A 19,066-nucleotide genomic window follows, 5' to 3' on the forward strand; every position below is an offset into this window, starting at 1 on the left:
ATGTGAGAGGTGGATTTATTCAAATGTCTCTTCATAAAGATATGAATATTTGCTAAATATTTTAAAGAAATAATCAAATCTGCTAAAGAAGTACTTTCCTTTATAGGTTTCAATAAATAGAAACTAGTACGTTTATGATTATGTGAAGGCACACACACAAACATGAAAACACACCAACACTCTTGCACAAACACATTCCCTTGAGACTTACTCTAAATTACCAGTTTAATATTGTCCTCATTGGGAGCAGCCAGGAAGTGTCAAGCTAGATGCTTGCTTAGTTACAGAGCTTGATTATAAGGCAGTTGAAAGTGCCAAGACTGTAGAGTCTAATTGTCAGTTCTCTTGTTGGAGAACCAATTAAATAAATTGTTTTAGATTGTCCTTCATAAACCATAACTTTCAATAAATACTTAGGCAGAGAAGTGATTTTAAAATAGTTTATTTGGAATAATGTGTACCAGTACTTATTTGTACATTTCACTGAGAGTCAGTTAAATTTTCAGCTTTTATAAAGTAAATGATTTCAGTGGAGGTCTTTTCACAATTTTACATGAGTAAATACAAGACATTTTCATCATAATGCATGTAGTTGTTCTGACATCCAGGTGTCATGAATTAACTTTTAAAAGGTGGAAGCTCTGACACATAGATGATCATGCTAGAATCCCATAAAAATTCAGTGACACTCATAATTTATATTACATAAATTGCTGTGCCATTAAATGTTAATACATTTTATGCATGTTCTTTGGATGTGCATCTATTAAAAGAGGGAGGGAAGGAGATGGGGAGAGAGAGGGAAGGATGGAGGGAGGGGGGAGAAAGAAGGAGGAAAAAGGAGAGAAAAGTTTCTTCACTAAAATAATTGTATTGAAATAAAGCTATTTTCCCTTTTTAATTTTACTTTTTTGCAAAGTAAAAATTTTTTCCCTTATTTTTTTGCCTCATTACTTTCAATTCATTACTTGAGTTTAGCTACAAAGGATCCCTAAACTTTCAAAAATAAATGCCACCGGTGATCTTTAGATCTTCAAATTACTCATATTTAGTTGTTAAAAAGCAATGTGTATGTACACAGTTGTAAGTTACCTGAGAATGTTGTGTAGGTATATTTACTCAGTTCCTCTATGGAGGAGACAAATTCTCTCATTCACATAAATAAAGGTATTTTAAATAATAGTTATGAAAATTATAATTCTTTGGTTCTCTGATGAGGAGTGAATATTCTAGTTTGGATTGTTAAGTGCCTGAAATTCATTGGTTAGTTCTCATGGGAGCATGTTCCTACAGGATAATTAAGATTGCTATATGACTCTACAGTGACTTCATACATAACTTTTAGGACTCACACCTCATATAAAATATTAAGTAACAAGAAATTTTAAAAACTAGTATTTTTATTGCCTCATGGTGTTCTGTCCTGAATGTTATCTACAAGTTTTTCCTTTGCAAGTTTCTATACTTTGCCCCTTTCTCAGCTTCGATGAGACTTCCTTAGAGGAAACTCCTCTGACCCTGGAGACTTGTGCAGTTGCCTCTAGTTTCCATTCTCCAGGTACCTGCTTTTCTCACTAATAGTACTTACGTTATCACAAGTATAGCATAATTGTTACCTCTGTAACTAGTTTACTATGTTTCCCCTGGCACATAGCCCCAGTACTATGCAACATTCATGTAATTTTCTTGAGAAAATATAAACCCATAGTAACAGAGAAAGATTAAATAGTGTGAAACATATTTATGTAACAATGTTAAAATAGGACGCTTAGTTTCTTTTGCAGCTGGAAAGTTTTAGAATTTTAGACAGGCATGTCTGCATTCAGACGCTTGAACCGAGATGTATTTATTGCACTAGATCCCAGTTTGTTGGGTTATCCAGTGACGGTAGGCTGTCACTCGAGTGTACACTCCTGGCTTATCTGGCAGACCACACTGATACCCCCAGCTTACTATCCCCACGATGAACCAGTGTTGCCGTGAGTCTTCTTGTACTAGAGGGCCACCAGAGTCACCCTGAAGGAAATAGAATGATAGATTATTTAAACTTGAAGACAAAAAAAAAAACAAAACAAAACTTGAAGACAACCCCGAAGTATGAAGTTTATTTCTATGATAATAGAAACCACATACATAATGACAGAAAAGTTAGTCTTACATTTTCTGTTGAAATACTGTATGCTGTCATGCAAAAATTAAAAAAATCCTCCAAGTACACACGTTGTTCCTTCAGCAAGTGTGAGAAGATGAGAAGCGCATCTACTAGACTTCACCAGCCTGCTACCCTGACCAGGCTCCCCTCCTTCAGGGGGTTACCCCGACTTCCACCTTTCCTCCCCAGGGTCACCCTTTCTAGCTTTGGGCTAGGTTATTTTTTACTTCCAGTGCTCCCACACCCCGTGTATATCTCCTTCATTGCTACTTCATTATTTTATACAAGCACATTTGCATGCCTTTTGAATTTACTCCCACTGAGTCAGCTCCTCTCGTTGTAGCAGTTGCACATCTCTGCAACCCTCACTGCATTTATGATATTGTTCAGTGTCTATTTTTCAGGCTATACTGTAAGGTTCATCAGGGAAGGGAGGCATACATGTTCTGGACACTGCTATGCTCTAAGCTTCTAGCCCAAAGGAGATGCTAAGAAAATATTTATTGAATGAACATGCTTTTAGAAATCTCATTTATCTTCCTATTTATAGCATAATGCATAGTGTTTCATGTAGAGTATTAATATATCAAAAATATCCTTTTGGTGAATAATAGAAAAGAAATTTATATGGCAATGAGTAAAGCATTCCCTATGAAATGTTTATGAGCCACTTATAATATTGATAATAAATCAACCAGCTAAATATTTTTACATGTAATAGTCCATATGGAGAGAAAAATTGGTATATCTTCCATGTTGCATGATGGGTTAAGTCTGAGGTTCTTGAATTGGTCTAGGTTTTAATCCTCTACTTAATGACTATATGATTTCCAGTAAGCCACATAACAGCCCTCTGTATTTCAGCTTCTTCCTCTGTAAATAATAATTTTATGTGTTTAATAGAGTTTAACACACCTAGCACTCTGAGTACATCCTGCTAAATAGTCAGTAGTTATCACCAAGGATGCTTCTAGAATAGTTTGGTATTCATTTGACTGCTCTTAGTAGTTAGTTCTTCCATGAGTGCTTAATCATTGGTGTATATGGGGAGAAGGGTTTAGTGTCTGAATCACCAGCTTGCATGACACTCCCTGTGTGGAGCCGATTGGCTCCTGGCTCCTTTAGAGACTGCATATGTGCTCCAGTTTGCCAGTTCTCTGCACTTTCCCTCCACTGTGTTTTCCTGCTATTTCTTCTATAGTAAGAAATTTCTCTACAAAACATGTTACCAAGAGAGGGCGAGTAAATATTAAACTAAGAGGGACTTAGTTTAATAGATGCAATGTTTCCTATATTTGGCCAGCTCTACCTCCTCACTGAACAGACAGGCCTGTGTTCTCTCTTCTAGACCATACATCTGCTGAGCTCAAGTGATGCTGTATAAGTACAAAGTCTGGTACACAGAAATTAAGTGATGCAATTTAAAAAAATGAATGAATGAACAAAAACAAACAGGATCTTACAAATTCTTATGTAAAGTGCTATTTTGAGATATAAACTCTAGGCATTATAGTATTTTAGCTGAAAATCAGCGAGGCCCAGAGTGGAAAATGCAGGAAAATTTCATATAAGAATCTGTAAAATCTAGACATTTAGGGTAAAATTATGTTGTATCTCAGATGGTAAAGAATCTGCCTTCAATGCAGGAGACCTGGGTTTGATCCCTGGGTCAGGAATATCCCCGAGAGAAGGGAATGGGCATCCACTCCAGCATTCTTGCCTGGAGAATCCCATGGACAAAAAGGAGCCTGGCAGACTACAGTCCATGGGGTCACAAAGAGTTGCACACAACTGAGCAACTAACACTACTGCTACTCTTTATGTCTATCATGGTAAGACATGCTAGTAAGTGCTTATAAACTTGAACATGACATGGATAAGGTTGTCTTGAACTTACCTGGCATGCGTCCACTCCACCTTCACGTAGTCCAGCACATAGCATTCCAGAGAGGACAGCTCCGTTATAACCAGCTGGTGCATTACATACATTATTACTTATTATATTGACCTGTGCTTGTTCTAGATTTGTAACGGTGCTACCTGTTAAGTATAAAGGGAGAAATAAAATGGACTTCAGGGTAGATGAATTAATGAAGCTATGCTGAATATAGGAAAGAATGTTTGTACTCCAAATATATCTCTTATTCAGCAAAGAAGGCTACTGAAGATGCCCTAGGAGTCTTTTCCTTAGCAATGATTTCTGCATTAGAGACGGATAACCCCTTTACATACATCAGTATCTTTGTTTTGTTTGTTTTACTTTAGCTTTGTGATATAGTGCCCCTTAGACCATAAGGGAAAAGCATCTGCTTCCTTAAAATAGATTAGTAGACTCTGAAATATCCACTGAGTGATTCTGAATTAGAAATTTACATGTTGAAGTAACCTTTAATGTAGTAACAAAAGAGTAACCAATCTGGTTTCAAGGCTGAAGAATGAATTTATTGCATATTGATGTTTCTTCACAATGGCATTGCCATTTTTTCTTATTGGCACAAATTTTATCTATTATACCAAATTACTTTGGGCCATGAAAATACAATGAACTTTTTTTTAGGACAATGAGGCTTTTGTTTTATTCCTTGGAGAGATGGTCTACAACATGGATAGAAACATGCACATATTGTTAATTCTACCCTTCCACTCCCTAGCTGATAACTCTTGTTTTCCCTTTGGTCATATTTGCTCTTTCATGTTATCGTTATTTTTTATCTGATTTTATTCACTTCAAAAACAAGTGTGAAAAACACTTGTGTGTACACAGAATTTCTTGCTGTAAAGGCAGAATTTTATTTAATTTCAAAATAACTTAAATGGCTGGTAATACCTTAAAGGTTGTTAAAACCCTTAGAGGATACCTATCCAAATTCTATCTTAAATCTTTAAAATTTTCTTTTTAGGGGAGACACTTGAGTCCTTATAGAGTCTCTGGATCATTGAAGAACTCATATTTCTTCATCACTTCCTTTCACATTTCCCTATTACTATATTTGAGAATTCCCTATAGTTTCTAGGGACAGCACTTTCCTTTGCTGAGGGAACTCTTGTTAGAGCTTAGGAGGATCAAACTGTAGGATGATTCTCTCTGTAGAACCTGCCTTTAAGGTGTCCCTTGATTAGAAAAAAGTGCATAGTGGCAAGTACCAGGAGATATTGCTGTTGTCTTTGTTTTTATTTTTCCTGAGAGACTTACCGCTATAACTCTGAGATCCCCATCCTGTTACATAAGCAGTGGAACCAGGAGAAATGGCCTGGTTAGCCTCTGGGAGACACACTGTATGAATATATCTGTTAAAGGTGACTTCTCTATCAAGTTGTACAAGTGCAATATCGTTTTCATGAGTTTCAGGTTTATAATTGTCATGGATTAAAATACTCCTTACTGCTACTCTCTGTTGAGGAGATGTTGTGGAAGTACCAAAGGTGGCAATCCATTGACGAGGATCGGAGTAGCTAAAAAATATGAAAACATGCTATTTGAATAGAGAACTCGTGAGAATTTCAAATGTTTGGATTTTGCGTTTGTCATCCAGCCCTGCCCCCCGGCCCCCCAGTCTAGGAACTATTTGATTGACATTTCTTTGGGATCTATTTCTATAACTCTTTACTGGCACAATGATCATTGGTCTAAAGAAACATGTAAACGCTTTAGCAAACATATTGTGGGGTGATGAAAATCCTGGTGTTCTGTTACTCCAGTGAGGATATCCTGGTACTTTGATGAACACTAGTGTAGCAAACCTGTTCTTTTATTTCTCCCTTTTCTACATCCTTCCATTTAAGCAACTCAGAAGTCTGAAACACCGTTCACTTTAGTTTTAACTGATTCCTTCTGTTATTTTTTCCTTTCCTTTAGGCAGAAGCCCCATTTAAATAGTAGTGATGCATGAGCTCCTTATCAGTGGATAAATGATTTTTCTGTACTAAATATGTTGCTTGTTGAAGATTTTGGTGCATATGTTTGTGTGTATGAATACAGAGAAAGACAGAGCACTAATATATACAAAATGTAAGGCATTATCTTTATGATCTAGGAATAGGGGCTTTTTGCCAAACTCCCAAAATACAAACTGAACAGTTAAAAAGAATGAATTTCATTAAATCAATATTAAGTGTGCTGTACATAGAGTGCAAACTAATGGTTACTAGGGGGAGAAAGGGGGAGGCACAAGATAGGGCAGGGGATTAAGAACTATAAACTGTTATGTATAAAATAAATAAACTATAAGGATATATAGTATAACACAGGGATTGTAGCCAATATTTTATAATGAATGGAGTATAACCTTTAAAAACTGTGAATTACTATGTTGTGCACCTATAACTTATATAATATGGTACATCATCTATACGTCAATAAAATGTCTGTAACATTAAAAAAGCAAATCAATTAAAAGATATATAAAACTAAAAACAAAATTAACTGCACCATAGATATATTTATCAGATGAATGAAAAACCATGAGAAAATTCTTGCAATGTTTAACATCTAAAATTTTTGTAGTATAAACAGAATTCTATAAACCAACAATAAATGGAAAGAGAACCATTATAAAATGAACAAAAATATTAATAGGCATTTATGGGAGGAGAAGGCCAAACAGCCAGTAGACATGAAAAATACTCAAACTCACTAGTAAGTGGAGAAGTGAAAATTATAACAGTAATGAGCATCTAATGTATATTCATAAGAATGGAAAAAATTGAAAAAATAATATTGTGTTGGTAAGAAAGAAGTTCAAACTCTTTTGCATTAAATGTGAAGATACAAAATTCTGGAAAGCACTGCAGTGTATTTAGCACACTGTATATACACTTCTGGGTGCATGTGTCAGAGAAATTCTTGAAGGTTTATTTGTTGTTGTTCAGTCTCTCAGTCATGTCTGACTCTGCAACTCTGTGAACTGCAGCATGCCAGGCTTCCCTGCCCTTTGCCATCTCTTGGAGTTTGCTTAAACTCATGTCCATTGAGTTGGTGATGCCATCCAACCATCTCATCCTCTGTCGTCTCCCTCTCCTTCTGCATTCAGTCTTTCCCAGCATCAGAGTCTTTTCCAGTGAGTTGGCTCTCTGCATCAAGTGGCCAAAGTATTGGGGAGCTTCAGCTTCAACATCAGTCCTTCCAGTGAAAATTCAGGGTTGATTTCCTTTAGGATTGACTGGTTGGATCTCTTTGCAGTCCAAGGGACTCTCAAGAGTCTTCTCCAACACCACAGTTCGAAAGCATCAATTCTTTGGCACTCAGTCTTCTTTATGGTCCAACTCTCACATCCATACATGACTACTGGAAAAACCATAGCCTTGACTATATGGACCTTTGTTGGCAAAGTGATGTCTCTGCTTTTTAATATGCTGTCTAGGTTTGTCATAGCTTTCCTTCCAAGGAGCAAGTATCTTTTAATTTCATTGCTGCAGTCACCACTGCAGTGATGTGATGAAAGTTTATGGAGAGGCACATATGCAGGCATGAGAAAAAGTTGTATGTGCTGCAATCTGTGGCTGTGGGAAGTTAGTGCAGCCTAGCTGGATGAAGGAATATGGTGCATGCAGTTGTGGACCAGATTAAAATTGCCAGGGTTGAGCAAAAACATTAAGGAACAATATGAGACTTATACACAGTTTTACTTGTATAAATTAAAGAAGCACACACACAAACTAAAGGTTTTACAGGTAATTGCATATTTAAAGACACATGTCAAGTATTTGGGTGAGGCCTATAGGGGCAGGGAAGGCACTAGAATTGAAATTCAGGTATGACAGGAGAAAAATAAAATGAGAGAAAAGTCTTATACAAACTGATGAAAATAAGGTTCTGTGAATTGGAAGCTGATAATTTCAACATGCTCCTAATGTTGAATAAAAACAATATGTAACCAAATAACTTGAGGGTTTTGTGGAGTTTTGATAGTGGAGTTATATGAAAAATAGAAATTATATATATTGTCCAGGAGATACTTTTGTGAGGTATAGCAATTTGCAGAAGAGTAAGTGCTAGTTAGAAATTCTAAAGAAAAAATATTTGACAACAAACAAATACAGAGATTTTTTTTTTACACTAAACTTCTTTTACTCAGGTCATTTTAGTGAAGATGCTAAAAGGCACTCTTCTTCTCTGTCTGCCTCTCTCCCGCCCTTCTTTTCCTTTCTTTCAGCAAGGTTTGGAACCAGTTGAATTTATGAACCTTACCTGTGTTGCACATTGGCAGTGTTATTCTGGGCAAGTTACTTAATATCTCTAGTACTATGTGATTGATCGATACCCTCTAACACAGACATAAGTATCCGCTGAAACAACTAGGTCATGCTAAGATGGATAGGGAACTGTAGTCTTACCTTCTGAAGCAGTGAGCTGCTGACAGGATCCACGTATTACTGATCAAGGCTCCTCCGCAGCGGTGAAAACTGCTCCACTGTAGACTGACTTGCCATGGCCAGTCTCCTTCCTCAGCTTTAGTGCCTCCCATGATTCTCTCCTCAGACAAGGTTATCAGGTCTGAGCGGACCCCACATTCTAATGGGAAAGGGAAGTAATGTGCTAGGAAGATCATGACGCTTACATCTGGGAGATGCTGTAAGAGTTTCACCATAATTTATGACTTTTATGTCTTTTATGTATTCTTTCTCAGGACACGCTAGGCTTTCCAAAAGCATGATCAATATGCTATACTTTTAGAATACTTATCTGACTGTTACCTATAGACTTCATTTTAGAGAACATTTCTGAACCTGATTGTCATGGAGGCTTCAAATTGTGGAGCAGATTCAGAGTTCTTTGGAATTTGTCATGAGTGGGGGTTAAGGTAGGTCAGTGCTAGAGGAACTAGCTGAGGCCACAGGTTCCCTGGGGAATATCCATCTTCTCAATAGCCTTGCTATTCAAAGTGTGGTGTGTGGACCTGCAACATGAGTGTCCCCAGAAAGCTTGATAGAAATGTTGGCTCTGTGTGGAAACAATCTAAGTGAATATCAGTAGATGCGTGGATTAAGAAATAGTGTGGTATATATGCACGTAGAAACATGCACACATGTTGGAATGTTTTTTGGCCTTAAAAAGGAAGGGAAATCCTGTCACTTGCGACATGGATGAAACTGTAGGGTGTTGTCCTAAGGAAATAAGCCAGACAAAGGCAAATAGTGCATGGTATCACTTCTATGTGGAAATTAAAAAAAAAAAGCAAACACCTAGAAACAATAGAAAGTGGTTGCCAGGGTGTAGGGGAAATAGGAAGAGTTTGGCTAAAGGATGATATAAGCTGATAAGGTCTGGGAATCAGATGGATAACATTATGACTGTGTCTGACAGCACTGTATTATATAATTGAAATTTGCTAAAGAGTAGAACTTAAATGTCCTTGCCAAAGAAAATGGGAGGAGGTGATAAATACATGAAGTGATGAATGTGTTAATTATCTAGATGAAGGAACTCTTTTCATAATATATACATACATCAAATCATGACATTGTACACTTTAAATATATTACAATTTTATTTGTCAGCTGTACCACAATAAAGATGAACAACAACAAAAAGAAATGTTGACTCTCAGACCCATATTAGGGAACAAATCAAAAATTGCATTTTTCCTCCAACTTTACTAAGGAATTGACAAATAAAATTGTATATATTTAAAGTGTACAATGTGATGATATGCTATACAAATACACTGCAAAATGATTACCAAGTTCAAGATAATTAACACATCTCACACCTCACACATGTATGCATGGGCATGTCACTTAGTTTTGTCCAACTCTGAGACCCTATGGACTGTAGCCCGCCAGACTCCTCTGTCCATGGGATTCTCCAGGCAAGAATACTGGTGTAGGTTGTCATTTCCTCCTCTAGGGGAACTTCCTGACCCAGGGATTGAAGCCAGGTCTCCTGTATCTTTGCACTGGCAGGTGGATTCTTTACCACTGAGTCACTTGGGAAGCCCACAATACTTCTCACAGTGAACTCATTTTTGTGTGTATGTTTGGTGAGATTACTTATGACCTACTCTCAGCAGCTTTCAAATGTATAATACCATATTACTAACTAGAGTCACCAAGCCATACATTGGGTTCCCAGAACTTCCTAGCAGCTGTATTTAACAAGTGATTTATGTGCACAGTGACGTTAGAGGGAAACTGCTCTTATCATGAAGAATGTGGTGGTAATGCAGTTCATCACGGACAACCCAGTCCACACCCATAACTGATTCTATCTTAGCAAATGGGCCCTAGAAAAGGAATTACTTTAGGTCCACAGAATATTCTTGAGGGTGATTGAGAGTTTTTAAGTATCTAGATTAGGTTTATTTAAACATCTTAAGAAAGCCCATGACACTCCAGTGGCCAAAGCTGAAATGTGCTGGAGTGGGCTTGATCACTCAACCCCTACTTTCATGGTTTATTTGCTCTTGGTTAGTATGTTACTAAGAAATTAGAGGTAAATCATCATGAAAAATTTCTGTTGCTGAACCAGCTCTAAGGTAAGTGATATAACTTCAATAAGATGCCATCCAAAGGCATTTATTTTCCAACAGATCTCCCAGATAGAGGAGGAATAGACTTCTATTAAGAATATAAATAGCATATAGCTTCCTTTGCTGCATACTCCAAGGAAGTTCTCTAGTAAATTATTTTGTCCATGGGATTCTGCAGGCAAGAATACTGGAGTGGGTTGCCATCCCCTTCTCCAGGAGATCTTGACCCAGAGATCGAACCTGGGTCTCCCAGTTGCAAGTGGATTCTTTACCACCCAAGCCACCAGGGAAGCCCCTAGTAAATTATTTAAGCACATTCTAATAAAAAAGAAGCATTAATTATTAAAATAAATATACATGAAATTGAAAAATACACATAGAGGAAGTATTAACTTATAATATCACTTAAGTATCTGAGATAGGCCAGCTATCAAGATATATTAAACAAATTTCTAACTACATGTTATCAGCCTAAGGAGCAAACTACTCTTTTCAAGGGGTTTATATGTCTGCTATCTAGCCTGAGAGTATATATAATGACATTGAAAAACCCTGACTTTTCTGTTATATTATAGACATAAAACTCATAATGCTTTTTGTAACTTTTTTATTATACTTTATGATTAACTTAAATCTATCACACAGCAAACTATTCTGGTAGTTAGGAAAAGCTATATAAATGGTGCAGCCAAACATAATTTGCAAGTCTGCTAAAATGCTACCATAGAATCAGGGCTGGAGAAACTTGCCAAAGCTGCCAAGAAAACTTCAATGAGACCAAACTTGATACAGAGTGGGTGAAATGGCACTAATACTTCTTTCTCCTTCTGAAAATAGGAGAAAACCTAAATATCACTTCATAGCCCAATGAAGTCTGCAGTGTCTGATTTCAACAACAACCTACATGAGTAAACTAAGATTACAGATACCATCTCAATACATACTTCCTTGGCAAAGAGTACAAATCACTTGAACATTTACCCTTGTTATTTTGGTAAACCACATTTACAAAGTAATTTAAAATCTTACCTCGAGTGAACAGTTGTACTGTATCCTGGCCAGTTATTGCTAGTGTTAAAAAAGAGGGAGAGTCAGTTCAATACAAAAAAGACTGTGTATCATTTCACATTAATCTCTTAAAGTGTAGTCCTCAGACAACCATAATCAGAATCATTTGTAGGACTGCTAAATTTAGATTCCTAGGCTCCACCCCAGACCTGCTGAGACAATCTGAGTCACAGGCTCCAAAAAACTTTACTATCTTGCCCCAGTTTGTCATTAATCACACTAAAGTTTGTGCATTAACTTCTCATCAAACAGTTAAAAGATATTTAAAAGATATTTCTGTTCTCAAGTCACTCAGTTTACCTGGGAAAACAGAAACATAGTCATTGAGATACAAAGCAATAAACTCTCTAAGAAAAATTAATTTTTCACTTATTCTTTATATATATATATACATATACATATAACTATATCTGTATTCCTAGACTGACATTATTTGTAGTACTGCAGGTATAACAAAATATAGGGGGTTTGCTCTCACATAATTTATAGAAAGAAATTAAGGAATCATTGAAATAAATTTAAATGCAAAGTAGAGAGGAGAAAGGAGAGCGTTACTAATGCTGTCTGATTCACAGATGTTATCATGGTGAAAATAATATTTGAATTGTATTTTGAATACCTAAAAGCAATTTTTCAGGCAGCCAAGAGGTGAAAGGCATTCCAGGTGAAAGGTATAGTGGCACAAATGCATGAAGATATAAGATGTTTGTGGAGCAATGAAGTCAGTAGAGATAATACAAATGTTGCATGTAGGAAAGTGATGGGGGAGCACAGAAAGAAACTATGTTGGTACCAGACACTGAAGGCCTGTCTATTCCAGTTCGATTTCTGCTTACAGAGCTGTTTCCTCTGAATGTCCTAGAGCCATCTCAAACTCAATGTCCCCAAATTTTAGCCCCAATTTACTACTTCCCTGGTGGCTCAGATGATAAAGAAGACTTAGGAGTCTCACTGCAGGAGACTTAGGTTTGATCCCTGGATTGGAAAGATCCCCTGGAGAAGAGAATGACAACCCACTCTGATATCCTTGTCTGGAAAATCCCATGGACAGAGAATCCCAGTGGGCTATGGTCCATGAGGTCTCAAAGAGTTGCACACGACTGAGCCACTAACACACACACACAAACACATACACACTTAATAAATGACATCACTTCCACCAATAGCTAGAAATCTGAAATGGTCTCTAACTCCTTTCTCATTATTTCCCACATCGTATTGGCTTCCGAATTTTGTACTTTCTGGCATCTAACTATCCTTTGAATTAGCCCCATCTTCCCCATCCCTTTAGCTACTACTTGAGTACATGCTTTCCTCATTCGACACCTATAATCTTTTTTTTTTTTGACACCTTTACTTTTAACAATAGCCTTCATCTTGCCTATATACCCTGGACAATTATCTATATTTTCTGAGTGGGGACAATAGAAGAATCTATAGTATGTGGTTGTTGTGGGCATTAGACAAATTTGAATAAACATCAGCAAGTCAGGCAGGACACAACCACCCACAGAGCTGGAGCAGTGTCTTGGAGGTCCTTGATGTGCTAAGCATCAACTCTGTAGTTTCAGGGTCTGGATCTGTGAGTCCAGGATAGGGATAGGAGAGTTTGGAGGGGTTAGAGAGGCAACTCTGTGGGCCTGGTGTAGTGGTTATTTGCCAACAGATAGGAAAGAATTTCATTGTTTTAACCGCTGGTAAAATTTTAACAAGTGTATGCTGATTAACTACTAGTCCAATGTGGGAGTCACCAGAACCCTTTAATCTGGAGCTTATTATGAGGTGAATCATGGTTTCTTAAGATAGTAGTACATGCCAAAGTTGGAGGAGTGTTTATACATGAATTGAGTAATTTCTTTTTTAAAAGTTATGTGACAAATATTACTAGAGTACTTATTATGTACTAGATACTGAGTAAGAGAAGTAAGGAGGATTAACAAGGCAGACTGGTTCTTGCCTTCAGGAAACTTAGAGTAGTATGAAGACAATACAAACTCATGGAAATACGTTTGTGGTTTCGGCTATGATAAATGCTGTGAAGGAAAATGAAGATGTCTGTGACAGAGGTAACCAATTTAGTAGTGGAAGTCAGAAAAGGCTTACATTAGAAGGAAGTGATCCAGATGATACTTGACAGATGCAAGGGAGTGATCTAGCAAGTGCTTTAAGAAACTGGACCGGTGTATGCAAAGGCTTGGGGCAGGAAGGAGAGAATCTTTGCAGATGGAGAAGGTAAAGGTGTGGCCAGATTGTGGTAAACGAGGAAGAGAATAGCATAATAAATGGCTGCAGGGGTAAGCGTGAATGAGATCATACAGTGCTTTAGATGAGATCACCATATCATTTATTGTCCAAATCAGAACATGTAAAGGGTAATATTAATAATGGTTCTTAGACAATTGACATGGTCCCCATTACTGTCCTGAGTAAACCAGGAAATATGGTATTCTGCTTATAGGTGGTGGTTTTGTTTCATTTTGTGGGAATACATGGGAGACTTTTAAACCAGATTGTATTTATATTTTAAAATATTTCCTTGATCAATATGTGGACAGTACATTGGAAGGGCTATGAAAGTAAAGAAGGAGGGTAGCTTGGAGGCTAGTGTAATTGTTTAAGTAAGAAATGATGTTGGCTTGGACCACAGTGATCGCAATAGGGATGGAAAAAATGGAACTAGAATTCCATTCCAGGCAGAAGTAGAGTGGATTTTCAGAGAGGAGATGGAGACATTGTTAAATCTACTTTCCTTCTTTATTCTACAAGTATTTACCAGACCCCTTCCAATTACATACATTTTTCTCAGTGAGGTGGATCCTAAATTAAACTGTTCTCTGACCTTGAACAGCTATTTACCATCCTTATAACATACCTACAAATTGAACATCTGACAGCAATGTCCCTCATAAAGAATATTGAGAGGGGAAAAACAATAAAGAATTTTTAGCAAATAAAAGTTATGATATGAATATGATTCTTTAAAACATCAGAATATTTTATATTAGTGAACTATATATTACATTTAACTTCATAGTAAGCTGTTTTCACAAAATATAACTCAGGAAAAAAGAGTCCCTCATTAAATAAAAACAAGAAATAGAACTTGTAGAGGGATACACTGAAATGAAATGGTACATAAAAAAATGATACTTGCGTATTAACTGAGTTGGATTCATTGTCATGTCGTCAGAGTTATTTGTCATTTGGTATAAAATAGACTCGATTCTCCTTTTCATTGATGCTTCATTGTTTCTTCTGGTGAATTTAAATTTCATGATAATATCTGCTATCACGTCATTGCCGCTTTGCCTGAATACCCATAAAAATATTTTTAAGTGTACAATTATGATAATTTTCTGTTCTTTTTACATCTTCTTCTTGATTAAACATTTAAAAACTTACTTAAGAAATTTAACATTAGGACAGATTCACACACAGTGTTTGTATATGTAATGATATATCACAATGGTATCCTACAAACACTTGATTTCAGTGCATAGGACCACCATTCAGGATAGCTTGTTTTTGAAGTCAGAATGCCAGAGTTTGCACACCAACTCTACCATTTACTGTTGGACTTTAGGTGGGTTTTTTTTTTTTCTTCTTAACCTATGTCTGTTTCCTCACATTAAAATGGGTTATCAAGAAGGTTATATGAGTTAATATGTGTAAAACTTTGGGAAGAGTGCATAGCATAGTAGGAGTCCAGAAACAGACTCATAGACATGTATGACAATATATTATAGAAGTAGTATCACAAATCTGAAGGAAAATAAAGAGATTTTCATGCAAGAAATCTCTGCTTATACCACACACAAACAAAGCATTTGAATGTGAACAGCACAAATTTAAAACTTATAAGCAGGTATGAGAGAATGTCTTTATATATAGGAGAAGGAAGGGATTCTTAAATAAGACATTTTGCAATTGATATTCTACAACAAAAGATTCCATAAACAAACTGAAAGGATAAGCTATAGACAGGGAGAATATATTCAGAACTCAAAATAAGAATGTTTGGTGCCTCCTATAAACACAGAACGCCTACAAATTAATAAGGAAAAGACAAACAATAGAAAAACAATTCAAAGAAGAGGGACCTTTGGTGAATGAGAAACATGTAAATAGATGAAACAGGATTCTGTTTATACATCATTTATTTGATCTTAATAACAACTCTGTCTAAGAGTCATATCCCTTCCTCTTGGAAACTGAGTAACAAGCTGTCTTTTCAGAAGTCATCATCTGATTTTTTGGCCTTATTATACCTCAAATTTTCTGATAACACAGTATTTTTTAAATTAAGTTAATATTTAAGTATAGCTGGTTTACAATGTTGTACCAATCTCTGCTGTACAGCAAAATGACTCAGCTATATAAATACATTTGTTTTTTCGTATTCTTTGTGATTATAGTTTATCACAGGATATTTAGTATAGTTCCCTGTAACACAGTGTATTTTAAAAAGAAGAGGAAGGAGAAAAAGTGGTGTGTGTTTATAAGGTTTACGAAACTTTCCAATATCGAGTTTGCTCCTACCATTCTTTTTTCTGGCTAGTCTTTTACTACTCTGAACGCTGGGCTGGATGAGCACAAGCTGGAACCAAGATTGCTGGGAGAAATATTAATAACCTCAGATATGCAGATGATACCACCCTTATGGCAGAAAGTGAAGAACAACCAAAGAGCCTCTTGATGAAAGTGAAAGAGGAGAGTGAAAAAGTTAGCTTAAAGCTCAACATTCAAAAAACTAAGATCATGGCATCTGGTCCCATCACTTCATGGCAAACAGATGGGGAAACAGCATCAGACTTTATTTTGGGGGGCTCCAAAATCACTGCAGATGGTGATTGCAGCCATGATATGAAAAGACACTTACTCCTTGGAAGGAAAGTTATGACCAACCTAGACAGCATAATAAAAAGCAGAGACATTACTTTGCCCACAAAGGTCTAGTCAAGGCTATGGTTTCTCCAGTAGTCATGTATGGATGTGAGAGTTGGACTATAAAGAAAGCTGAGCGCAGAAGAATCGATGCTTTTGAACTGTGATGTTGGAGAAGACTCTTGAGAGTCCCTTGGACTGCAAGGAGATCCAACCAGTCTATCCTAAAGGAGATCAGTCCTGGCTGTTCATTGGAAGGACTGATGCTGAAGCTGAAACTCCAATACTTTGGCCACCTGATGTGAAGAGCTGAACCACTGGAAAAGACCCTGATGCTGGGAAAGATTGAAGGTGGGAGGAGAAGCGGATGACAGAGGATGAGATGGTTGGATGGCATCACCGATTCAATGGACATGAGTTTGGGTAAACTCTGGGAGTTGATGATTGACAAGGAGGCCTGGTGTGCTGCGGTTCATGGGGTCGCAAAGAGTCATACATGACCGAGTGACTGAACTGAACTTAAGTGATGGTGTTCTTTACTCACAAGTCCCATTAGACTGCTTTCAGGTTTTCACTCTTTTTAACCTCAAAAACTTCATATATAAGCTATTCTTTCTGCCTGAAATACACATAAACACACTCACACCACTTTTTCTTCTTTCTTCTGTTTTAAAATATACTGTGTTACACATGTACATATATGCACATATAATGTTATACATACAGACATAATATATGTTTATATATCGTAGGGGTAAGGAGTGGAAGTTAGAAGAACTTTAAGCAAATACTATGTTTAGCTTTATCATTTCAAAAAAATCTTACTGGCTGCTATGTAAAATGTGGAATGGAGCAAGACTAGAGGAGAGGAGATTCATTAGGAGGTGGTGGAAGTCCAGAAGAGAGATGACTGAGGACAGTGTGTTTGAGGTTACGGATCTTAAACATTTTAAGAAACAGAACTGTGAAGGTTAGATGATTGTATGTATGGGCTGAAGGAGAGACAGGAGTTAAAGATAACTCTCATATTTCTTTCTTGAGCAACTAAGTTGAAGGTAACACTGCTGACAGAGGTTCAGTTCAGTTCAGTCGCTCAGTCATGTCCGACTCTTTGCGACCCCATGAATTGCAGCACGCCAGGCCTCCCTGTCCATCACCATCTCCCGGAGTTCACTCAGACTCATGTCCATCGAGTCTGTGATGCCATCCAGCCATCTCATCCTCTGTCGTCCCCTTCTCCTCCTGCCCCCAATCCCTCCCAGCATCAGAGTCTTTTCCAATGAGTCAGTTCTTCACATCAGGTGGCCCAAGTATTGGAGTTTCAGCTTTAGCATCATTCCTTCCAAAGAACACCCAGGGATGATCTCCTTTAGGATAGACTGGTTGGATCTCCTTGCAGTCCAAGGGACTCTCAAGAGTCTTCTCGAACACTACAGTTCAAAAGCATCAATTCTTCAGTGCTCAGCTTTCTTCACAGTCCAACTCACATCCATACATGACCACTGGAAAAACCATAGCCTTGACTAGATGGACCTTTGTTGGCAAAGTAATGTTTCTGCTTTTCAATATACTATCTAGGTTTGTCATAACTTTCCTTCCAAGGAGTAAGTGTCTTTTAATTTCATGGCTGCAGTCACCATCTGCAGTGATTTTGGAGCCCCCCAAAATAAAGTCTGACACTGTTTCCAATGTTTCCCGATCTATTTGCCATGAAGTGATGGGACCAGATGCCATGATCTTAGTTTTCTGAATGTTGAACTTTAAGCCAACTTTTTCACTCTCCTCTTTCACTTTCATCAAGAGGCTCTTTAGTTGTTCTTCACTTTCTGCCATAAGGGTGGTGTCATCTGCATATCTGAGGTTATTGATATTTCTCCCAGCAATCTTGATTCCAGCTTGTGCTTCTTCCAGCCCAGCGTTTCTCATGCTGTACTCTGCATATAAGTTAAATAAGCAGGGTGACAATATACAGCCTTGACGTACTCCTTTTTTTATTTGGAACCAGTCTGTTGTTCCATGTCAAGTTCTAACTGTTGCTTCCTGATCTGCATATAGGTTTCTTAAGAGGCAGGTCAGGTGGTCTGGTATTCCTATCTTTTAGAATTTTCCAGTTTATTGTGATCCACACAGTCAAAGGCTTTGGCATAGTCAATAAAGGCAACACTAAATGAGTAACATATTTTATTGGGGACAGAGGATAGGTTCAGGTCTGGATGTATTAAAGTTGTGTTATCTGCAAGATAGCCATATTATGATATCAAGTAGATGGCTGTATATGTTCACATGTAGAGATGAGAAAAGAGGTCTGGCCCCAGAGATACAACTTTGATAATAATTAGCATATAGGGTGGAGAAGGAAATGGCAACCCACTCCAGTGTTCTTGCCTGGAGAATCCCAAGGACGGGGAGCCTGCTGGGCTGCCGTCTATGGGGTCGCACAGAGTCGGACATGACTGAAGCGACTTAGCAACAGCAGCAGCAGCATATTGGGGGC

The 19,066-nt window shown here is 37.3% G+C and overlaps 1 protein-coding gene across 1 annotated transcript in view; it reads right to left on the bottom strand.

Annotated features, from left to right (window-relative positions):
• Positions 1-426: 426 nt before the first annotated feature.
• TMPRSS11D (transmembrane serine protease 11D) overlaps positions 427-19,066 on the bottom strand; it is a 62,708-nt gene continuing 44,068 nt past the window's right edge. The window contains exons 5-10 of the mRNA XM_040238299.1: positions 14,843-14,997; positions 11,650-11,688; positions 8,486-8,663; positions 5,346-5,605; positions 4,050-4,192; positions 427-2,016 (exon numbers count right to left, since the gene is read on the bottom strand). Of these exons, the coding sequence (XP_040094233.1) occupies positions 1,855-2,016; positions 4,050-4,192; positions 5,346-5,605; positions 8,486-8,663; positions 11,650-11,688; positions 14,843-14,997 (937 nt within the window). The 3' untranslated portion in view covers positions 427-1,854. The remainder of the gene's footprint in view (positions 2,017-4,049; positions 4,193-5,345; positions 5,606-8,485; positions 8,664-11,649; positions 11,689-14,842; positions 14,998-19,066) is intronic.

The sequence above is a fragment of the Oryx dammah genome, unplaced genomic scaffold, assembly GCF_014754425.2.
Source record: "Oryx dammah isolate SB20612 unplaced genomic scaffold, SCBI_Odam_1.1 HiC_scaffold_3, whole genome shotgun sequence".
NCBI classification, from domain to species: Eukaryota; Metazoa; Chordata; class Mammalia; order Artiodactyla; family Bovidae; genus Oryx; species Oryx dammah.